We start from the raw sequence: 10,272 nt of genomic DNA, 5'->3' as shown, positions 1-10,272 counted from the left end.
CAATATGAAATTTAGGTGAAAGATTTGAACAGGCCATCAGTGGCATGAATTCTAAACCCAGTAAATTAATATATGGTTTTTATCCATGGTAGGACAAATACGTCTTTTGATGTGCTTTTGCCATCACTTCTAACTAATTCAGTGTCATGATATTTGGCCTTTATTACTGTACGTAGATTTTTTTGGGAACTATTTTCAGATGAGTGACCCACTATTGTTAGCACAATTTAGTCCTGTAACTCTGCACTGGTTCCAACATATGTTATTTTGAATAAGAATAAGCTTATAATAGTAATAAGCTTAAATATGTTATCTTGAATAAGCCTGGATTTACCGTTGCAGACAGGACTGAAATTCTAAAGTATCTTGATTAATTGGTCTGAAATAATAGTCCATGCTGCCAGAATACTAAGCATGAAGGGCCCTTTCTGTGTAAACATCAACAACTGCAGAAGTGCAAGGTGGAGAATGACAGGCTTTGTCGTAGTTCTTCAGAAGATTTTAGCTGAACATAATCAAGTGCCTCCAGATCCTTGCCAAACATAAAAATCCAGCCTGAATTGTGTAGCTGGGAGCCTCAGCATACAAAGTACTTGAAATGATACTTTCACTTAGCTGGGTGACAGTCCTGAGCACTCAACCCACTATGGAGCAGTTGAAGAAAGCCCAGGGAGAGCAGGAGGAATATTCAGACGGTTGAAAAGACTTGCCTGAACTGGATTTATATAGAAGAGAAGCCTGAGGGCAGACCAGATAAGAGCCTGTGAATATGTAAAGTGATGTCTTAGAAAGGAAGGGTCTCTATGTCCACTGGCAATTCGGGAAGTAGTGATGGATAATTACAACCAGGGACATACATGTTAAGGAAAACCACTGACAGTAATGATAGCTAAATTCCAGAATAACTGCCTACAGGAATTGTCAAGTCTTCATCTTTGGAGGCTTTTAAGAACAGGTTAGATAAACATCTGTCAGGAATGCTTTTGTTCAGCTGATCCTGCCCTGGGGCAGGGCATGCGCTACATAACCTCCCACAGACCCCTTCAGCCCTGTTCTCTGTGATTCAACATCCTGCCACAGGAGTCCAAGTGAGTGATGCCGCTCTCCTGTTTGTTTTACTTCCCTAAGTTGATAGGAAAGTCTTTTCATTCCTTTCTTTTTTGCATAGGTGATCGGGGACTACTACGGGAAGCAGGGGCGTTTTGAAATTCGATCAAATGTGAAATATCCTTGGAATCACGGCAGGCTGCGACTAGATGAAAGCCGAGTTGCAGAGCACACAAACAATACACCATGTAAATCATGTAAGTTTAGTGACTTAATGCTTCTGCCAAGGCTGTCAGAGAGAGGAATCCATGTGGTGATGTAGCATAACGGGCCGTATTAAATTGCTTAGCACAATGACATCGTGACTATGGCTCTCTGCTGACTGTTTGGGAATTTAAGGTCTGGCAGCCCTGGGTTGTACGTGGTTTGAAGCACTTCCCTGAACTTAAACATGATAGTAATCATGATCCACAGCCCAAGGCCCTGGAGGCTTTAGGACTTTTCAGGGGCTAAAAGGTAAAATCTCTTTTAGCCAGAAGAAAGTTAAAACTGAAACCCCAAACAGAGAATAATCATACTGATAATTAGCAGCAGGGGGGGCAGTGCTGATGGGAGCAGTGGTCTCCCAGTGCAGAATGATTTTCAATGCTATGAGAAGGCACTGTGAGGGGCCCGCTGGGCTGAGAAGTGGTCAGTTGAATGGGGCAACACCTATGAATCCAGAAGGCTGGGACTACCCTCCACAGAGAAGGTGTCCTTCTTTTCCAGTGTACTGACTTTGCAGACCATGTTGTCGTGAGCAGGGTATTGCAAGGAGGTAAGGGTAGGAAGATACAGGTGGCAGAGGGTGTCTTAGCTTTTCACAGGAAACAAATTGCTAGTCCTGCAGGGAAAAGTTATCTACATCCTGATAATTCTTTGATCCCTGAAAAACCTGTGTGTTCACATACGCTGTACAGACTGTTTCCAGGCCATATTCTCTACGCTCAGCATGGTGTAGCTATGTACCTTCTTGCATCCACACATCCAGACGTACAGACAAAATCCCCTCAAAGGGTCAAGGGTCAACAAAGAGGAGGGAGCAGTTTAATTTCCTTAATATTTCTCTGTTCCTTTCCACAAACCAAGGTAGGCATGGAAGAGGGAACAGGCTGCCCCCACATGACAATGCCATTGTTCTTCAGCTGCCCTGCACGTTGCAGGGTGACTGTCCCTACTTGGGCTCCCCTTCAGCCACTGTGTCACTACTCTGCCTCTGTTGAGATTTGGAGCAAGGTGAAGCTCATGTGGCTTTTATCTTGAAACAGCATAGGTTCAGAAAAAAAACAAAACAACAACACTGAGGAGCTGTTGGATAATCATGCAGTCATTTTAAGAAACCTGGGTGATAGAGGGTTGTGATGCTAAAGCAGGTGTGCATTGTAATCCCAGTTTGTGTTATAATTCAGACCAAGCTGTCCAGATCAGTTTCTTAACAACATTCCTGTGTATCACATCTCTAGAATTGTGTCTTCATCTGACAGTGATCTTGAGGGCTTGTTTAACCCCAAGGAAAGCAAGGACAAAACATAGACATGCAGAAACGGGAACTAAGAAAGAGGTTCCCATGGAGTCCTGAGCCCTGAAAGGCTTTAGTTACTATCTGACATTGGTCACTCATTTCCTAGTTGTGTGTATTTTCCAATATGTGAATGCAAGTAGTTCTCAATATGAACCCTGATTGTTTATTTTTCCATTTTTCAAGCAGGTGGTCTAGGAGAATCAGCAGTTACAGGAATAGTTGTGGGCGCCTTGCTCGGAGCAGGATTGCTAATGGCTTTTTACTTTTTCAGGTTAGTCCAATTCAATGAAAGTTCTGTAAAGTCATTACTCATCGTCTAGGCCTCTCAGGTCCTGGCAGCACATCCTTATTGGGGGACAGAGAGGCACCACAATCATGTGTGGTAACATTCCCACTAAAGACAGTGAACACACTTCGATTGCCCTTTTGTGTATATCCAAATCATTTTACTGACTCAGGGCCTCATCCTGTAACCACTTACGTATCTCTGAGTAACTTTGCTTATGGAAGTAATTTCAGTGAGTTCCAGTCATTCATGTTGCTTTAGCAAAATGCCCTGGCCTTGAAAGCCTTCTTTGTTTGGCAGTCCTTGCCAGCACAATTGTGCAGGCTGTGATCGTGCAGTAGATTTATATCACCAGATTTATATCTGGTACCATGCTTAGTTTTTGAGTATTGAGTGGAATTGTACTGGAAGCTAGAAAGAAATTTCTGTTTTGGTATAAGAGAGCATTTGGATTTCAAAGCTGTGCATTTAATTTAATAAGCTGAGGTCAGCACAAGGTGATTAGTGTTTTATTCCTTTTAATTTTTTAAGTAAAATAATTCTTACATGGCTAGTCAGCAAATCTAAAGTCTTGAGAGTTGATCTGACACTAACAGAATAAGTTAGTTATACATGTTCAGCGTCTTATATATACAACAATTTATCCTCTTACGGTATGGAAGAGAAAAGGAAGGCAGGAGAACAGAATTAACCTCTGCATGTAAGAGTCAAATAATTTTCTCAAATAAAAGTATCTTATTTGTGAAAAAACGTTAACAAAATGAAACAAGCAAAAACTGCTTCAGTTCACCAGCACAATTCCAGGGTTTCATAAGATCCTACAGCCAAGCTTATTCATCGAGTACTTACAAATGAAATTCTGCAGGGTGATTGTGTTCTTGCATGTGTTTGGTGCTTATATACTATGTTGTTTGGATTTGAGACAAGATAAGTCATCTGGGACTGGTTAAAGACTGTCTTTAAAAGATAAAAGAAAAAGAAAATACAAGTCTGTTTTTATAGTGTATGTCATCAGAGGTTCTTGCATCTTCTATACATTGTGAGTTTGAGATGATAATTTTTCAGGTATGTTTTTTAACATTGCTGATACTGGGAGGGAATTGGTCTGTGAGGACAAGAAATGAGGCAAAAAACATCCTGAGCTGGTAGAAAACTTTGCAAAGCATCTTTGCAGGAACAGGACTTAAACTCTTAGTCATCTGACACAAAGACTTGGATTGGAAATTGGTGTAAGCAAAGATGAGGGCCTGTAAAAGTAGATGTACACACTTGAGCTCAACACCCACTCTTTGCATTTATGATCAGAGGGGAGAAATTAGCACTCTTTGGGGTGCAGTTAATGTCAACCTCATGTAAAAGCTAAACCAGGTCAAAAGAATGCTGCTTGGAAATGCCTGTTTCTATTGACTGAAGGAAGGTGTGGGTACTGTGGTCAGATAGATCTGCATGTTGGAAACATCTAAAGACACATGAGTCAATTTCATCCTGGAGATCTGATTGCACCTGTTCAAAGCAGAGGCGTAGGGACAACTCTCTAATTCCACCATTAGAATAAACATACAAAACATAGCATATCAGGATGTCAGAAAATGGAGGTCTAATGGTTGTGTGCCTGGAAGTAATTGGTACCTGCAGCTTCTGTGCCTTTCCAGATTACATCTCATTTGGATCTGTAATTGCCACAAATGAGCATGTAAACACAGTTTTGAGTGTGCAGGCAAACTGGTAAAAGATCTGGGTAGTAGTTCTAATGTAGAGCTTTGAAAGGATTTAAAGAGCTACATTTATAAGATGTGGAGCTGTTCTTGTGCATGAGCTACTACTGTGCATGCTCTGACCAGTGGAAGGATCTGACTTGAAAATACATAAACGAAGTAAAGAACATAGGCTTTTCAAGTTATTTCAGAGCCTACTGATACAGACACAAATATATAGGGAATCTTTAACTTGTAGGTTCCCACTTTCTGTTGAGCCATGTTACCCAAATTAAAACCTTGGAGATTTGAAAATCATTCTTCCACTGCTACGTATCTAGCTCTGACTCCTGCTACACATGCCAGTGGAGCAGAGCTTTCCTTGGCATACAAGCTTTCTGTCATGCATCTGCACAAGCAGTACTGTATGCACATGGGGCTGGGCTAACGCCCTTCTGAAAAATTGGTCCTGAAACTCAGCAGAAGCATAAATGCATAAAATATAAACATGAATCTTCTTACGATTTTTTTCAGGGCGATTTGGGTACTAAAGGGGAAACTGAGAGGCAGTCAGAGGGCTTGTTTGACGTATAAAGTAACATAACAGAATTATTCAAAAGGCCCTAGAGGAAGACACACAGGAAAAACTGTGTCTGATGCATGAGCAATTGTATTTACTTCTTATCTATCTTCTACATCCCTTTTCTTAATTCATCATGCTACCTCCTCCGACATTACAAACATAGTAGCTTTCTCAGAGGGAGATGGGAGGATTAGTTAGTTAATGTATAGTTTCAGTGAGAAACACAACTGAATGAAGAGTCAGATCTGGTGTTTGAACTCTGCAGAAAGTGCCCCCCCATATACTGGAAAGAAATTTGGCTTTGATCAGTATAAAGCAGTGATGTGACACAGTTGACACGACACTTCACAAAAACTCCCTAATCACTTAGATCAGAAATTTTCAAAGCAGCAAATGTCTGTGTCTTGGTGCTTTGAGTCTGCCGTGTAGAAATTAACAGGCATTCTTGAGCCTGGGTAAAACATTTCGAGGCAAACTACTTTAATCTTTGACCAGGGTTTCACATTCTGCCGCATTTCATTTTTCAACTGGCACCCAGCTGTCCCCTACAGGCATTCTTTATAAGGGAAGTCCTGTTGTCCTATAGCTGGAGAAGGATTTCTCACTCTCTTCCTCTCCTTTCATGCAGAAAGAAATACAGAATAACTATTGAGAGACGAACTCGACAGGAGGACTGTAACATGGGGAAACATCGGCAGTTACGTGAAGACTCCATTAGATCTCATTTTTCTGCCGCATAAAGAAGAAAAAAAAAGAATCTCATTCTTCCTGGGGAAAAAAAAGAATTAGGGGAAAGGACACAACCAAAGACATCAGTGTAAAAAGAAGAGGCTTTTGAAGAACTCACTCTTTTAAGCAGTAATTTTGTCTTAATTTCTTTCAGAAGCTCAGGAATGATTTGCCAATCATGTTATGCCACATGGCCTTTCATCTCATGAAAAAAGAAAATTATGCAGTTTGATGTTATAGGATGTACTTAATATGTAAAGACAGTATTTCTTAAGGCATATATTAAGGGCAGCAGATCTGGGTTTAGTTGATGGGGAATGCCTCATTCTGTTCCCTTTTTTTAGCTCCTTCCTTAATAGCATCCCACCCATGGGTATCAAATATGGTTTCACAGGCATAGGTGCTGGTTTGCTGTCAAAAGGAAAAAAGGGATTAATTTGGGGTATGATCCTGCATCACTGAATCATTGCTGTTGTTTATTGGGGATACAAGATTGAGCATATGGAGTTTAGTCCTGGGAGGGAACTGGCACTTGAGTGTAATTAACTCTACTGGGGTGTAATTAACTCCACTGAGAAAGTCAGGCAGGTGGAAACATACACAAATCATTCTTTCCTTGTTTGTGTAGTATCACAATCAAAAGCACTGATTCTTCCTCTTAGGTGCCGGGAGTTAGGAAAAACTCCAGTGAAGGATGTGGAGTTTCACTGGTGTGAAATAGTGAAAAAGACAGTCAGGCCTCTTCAGTCTTACGTGTGTTTTATCATGCTGTTTCTCTCTGCTGCCATCACCTTTCAGAGAGACAATATAATCCATGTAGAGCCTGCCTCTGTTCCCAGTGAAGTCAATGGCAAAATCCCACTAACTTCAGTGAGCACAGGCCTGCATCCAAAATTGTAAATATGAAAGTGTTTGTATAGCTGAGGCAATTCTAAAGGGGATCTTTTTTGTGTAAAAATGACATTCCATGCTACCATTTTATTTTTAGGATATTTTTTATCTTGTATTTTTCTATTAAAATATCTATTTTTGCTTTGGTAGGATTAAAAATTAAGGGAGAGAATGTTTTGAAGACGTATTTTTTATGATAGGAGTAACATGCAGGGGAAGTCAACAGCTGTAAATACGTTTTAGAATTTAGGGGAGGAGAAGTGACTTCATGGATAGTAATGAATCTTTTGCCCCACTTTCTTCTCCAGGCATGTTCAACATGCAAATAGCTATTTAAACGATATAAATGCAGTTATCGCATTGTCTATGTGATGATGGCCCTGATCCTGAAAATAATGAACATTTCACATGTTAAATAGTCCTACATTAGTCAGTGAGACTAACTATTCATGTGTGTACAATTAAACGTGCAAGGAACTACCTTCAGGAATTGGGGTGGTAAAGCACTACTCTAGGGCTGACTTTAATCCTGCTGCCATCAGTATACCTGGGACTTCTACTATTGACTTTATCAGGATCAAAACTGAATCTGTGATGAATTAGCTACTGACAGGTTATTTTACGCTACACAAAGGAGAGCTCTGCGCTTTCTAGTCCACAAGTGGAAATGAACAGTACATCTTACAAATGTGGTGAAGAAGGCCCATAAAAATATTGTCTGAGAAAACCCAGCTATGACTATGATTCTACTGTGTGAAATCTTTTGGTTTATCCGATTCTGATTTCATAAGCAAAACTTCTGGTGTCAGCAGTCACAGTCAGATTTAAGAAGAAAGTTAATCTCAAAGCTGGCATTGAAGCCTGTGTTCTGTGAGGCTTTTAGGCTCTGAGAAGCCAAAGTGCCAATTCGGAGAAGCCATTCTGGGGTAGCTGGAAGCGAATAAAGAGTGAAAGCTGTCTCTCTCTTCTTTCTGCTTCTTTTTATTTGTTGATGGGGAAATACATCATGGAGTATTTCCTTGGGCTGGTTTTGCTATTTATTACACACCACTGTCTCGTGGCGTATGCAGGGGTTCATCACCTGCCCTTGTGAAATGCTGTCCCATGTTGCTGGCAGCCGGAGGGCAGGGCTTCCCAACTGTCCGGGCAGCTCCAGAATAGGTGGTGCCTGTAGACCGAGTAGATTTAGTCTCTTTAGGACTCACTGTAACAACTGTTGTTCACGTGGTAGATCTGCATCATCCCATTTCCCAGTCTGGGCCTGTATGACTTCTGCAAAGGTGTCTTGGACAAAATAACACTGTGGTCAATGGGCGGTTTTCTGAAGTAGCCTCCGTATCTCATGGGCACTAGAGAAGAGCAGGCTAGAGCAGCATTCCTGTTGCTATGGGGTTGGAGAAGAAAAAAGACTCCCCGATTAGTTTTTGGAGATTTTTTTCAAGCAGTTGAGTTTTTCTAGCCTCTGGGCATGCTTAAATTCATAAGGAGTTTTGATCAACTTTTTGTTTTGCAAATGTCTTTCAGTATTTTTACTTTCTTTCATCCATTTGACTACTTTGCCACAGAAAAAAGGGAAGGAAAAATTTTAAACGTGTAGAGAAAAGGATATGATTGGAAGCATACGCTTGCTTTTTTTAAATTACGTTTGCTATGACTTGCCTTGCAGTCTGAACTGGTACCCAAACAGTCACTAGTTAGGGAGCAAGGCAGATCTGCGATTTCCTGTGGCATGCACAGTTCCAGTCAAGCCAGGACATCTGGCAGGGACAACTTTTTATTTGTGTCATCTTACTATAAGTAAATATTAAAAAAAGTATAATGAAAGGTCACTTTTCAATGAAAAAGATAATCTGATCTGCAGCTTTATGTGGGGTTTTTAATCGTGACCTCACAAAGTGTTTTCATGAGGTGTCTGTTAGTGGGATGTTGATGGAGGCCTGGCCACAACTTTACATCCCAGCACCTCCCAAGAAAGGTGAACCTTTCTTGCATGTTAGAATATTTTAAATCAGTGGGCTTTAATCTTTCTAAATTGGTGCACACCTTCCTGTGCATTTTTCCAATGGAAGTGTGGAGATCATTTTAAGAAATTTCACATTAAGTAGATTCTTCTATAGAGTGAAAAACTTGCTGCTCTTAGCTGCCTTTCACAGGCCTCTTACTAATAGTTCCCAGCTCTTCCACGAACCATAGATCAGAAACTGTTTTGAGTTTAGATTATGCAGCAGAGAGATTTGTTACCATTTTTCCTTTCTGGATCATCTGCATTAGATCAATGCCACAATGTTTAGGCTTCAAACTCTGTAAGGGAATGCCTAATCAAAATAATAATAATTGATTCCCAAAAGAGTTTTCAAAACCTACATTTTTGGCTTCAACAAATCGCCCATGTTACAAGCATACGTCTGTATTACAGAGCAGCACAAGAAGGGCCTTGACTCAGCTCAGCACTTTAGAACACACTTAAAATATGCTCGACTTCAGCTTCTAAGTGCTTTGCTCACTTGGGACGAAGGGATATGATCCTGTCCGTGGCTGAACCAAAGGGAATCCTGACATGCACTTGAATCAGTGGAAGGTTGGCCTCACAGTTCTTACGTTTATTGCTAAGTCTTACAGTTGTACCTGTTAAATTGAATTGAACTGGTGGCTTCATACCTTTTGTTTGCCAAAGTTTGACAAATTCTGCTAATTTAGCATTTCTTTAAATTACTGAATATTGGTCAGCTTAGTAGCTAATTCACCTCAGCATCCTCTTCTTGAGGATTCTATGGACAAATTACCTGACTTTCCACCCTCTTACTTTCAATGCATAGACTTCCACTGCAGGTTGACAAAGATGAAGCAAAACTTTCAGTGTTACCTGTAATTTATTATGCTGAGACCCACAACTTCAGAGTCAGATGTCTAGATGCTTTGTCCTGAGAAGAAACTGAGGTAGTTCTGGAAGTTTTGCTTATGGACAGTTTGTATGTCCTGAGTAGTCTGTGACTACCACCATGAGCCGTTAATTACCAGTTCCTTCTGTCACATGCTTCACCGAAGACCAAACCAGAGTAGTTCCTGAGAACATTCAGTCGTTGCTAAAACTTTTTACTGAGGGAGCTGTGCACCTTGCAAGATTGTGGCCAGAATTCAGTTCATTAAAGAGAGATACTCATTCACTTCTGAGAATAAATTTTATTAGTCTATTTTTCAGTTTGTTTTTAAGAAACGCTTTATTGCATTACTGAAAGTATTTTGTTTTTTTTTAACGGAGAATTATTAAGGTGTAGCTAATGCTTTCAAAACATTTCTGCTGGACAAAAGAAGAGTACTGCCTGACAGTGTGTTTTAGTGGGAGGTTGATGTCTGATTCATGTTTTTGGCTTAGAGATGCTATCACACTCTTGGTAAGCCAATGAAAAAAACTCTCTTTGATCAGTGGAAGTAAACTCAGCGCCTCAGTGAAGTGTCTTCAGGCTTTAAACTCAGCATCTTG

At 40.5% G+C, this 10,272-nt stretch overlaps 1 protein-coding gene across 1 annotated transcript in view; it reads left to right on the top strand.

Annotated features, from left to right (window-relative positions):
• NPR3 (natriuretic peptide receptor 3) overlaps window positions 1-5,911 on the top strand; it is a 33,708-nt gene extending 27,797 nt beyond the window's left edge. Inside the window, exons 5-7 of the mRNA XM_010292921.1 lie at window positions 1,169-1,304; window positions 2,795-2,879; window positions 5,800-5,911. Of these exons, the coding sequence (XP_010291223.1) occupies window positions 1,169-1,304; window positions 2,795-2,879; window positions 5,800-5,911 (333 nt within the window). The remainder of the gene's footprint in view (window positions 1-1,168; window positions 1,305-2,794; window positions 2,880-5,799) is intronic.
• Window positions 5,912-10,272: the final 4,361 nt, after the last annotated feature.

Source organism: Phaethon lepturus, unplaced genomic scaffold, assembly GCF_000687285.1.
Source record: "Phaethon lepturus isolate BGI_N335 unplaced genomic scaffold, ASM68728v1 scaffold1118, whole genome shotgun sequence".
Classification (NCBI taxonomy): domain Eukaryota; kingdom Metazoa; phylum Chordata; class Aves; order Phaethontiformes; family Phaethontidae; genus Phaethon; species Phaethon lepturus.
Note: the sequence above shows the minus strand (reverse complement) of the source record. Positions and strands in the feature narration are given on the sequence as shown.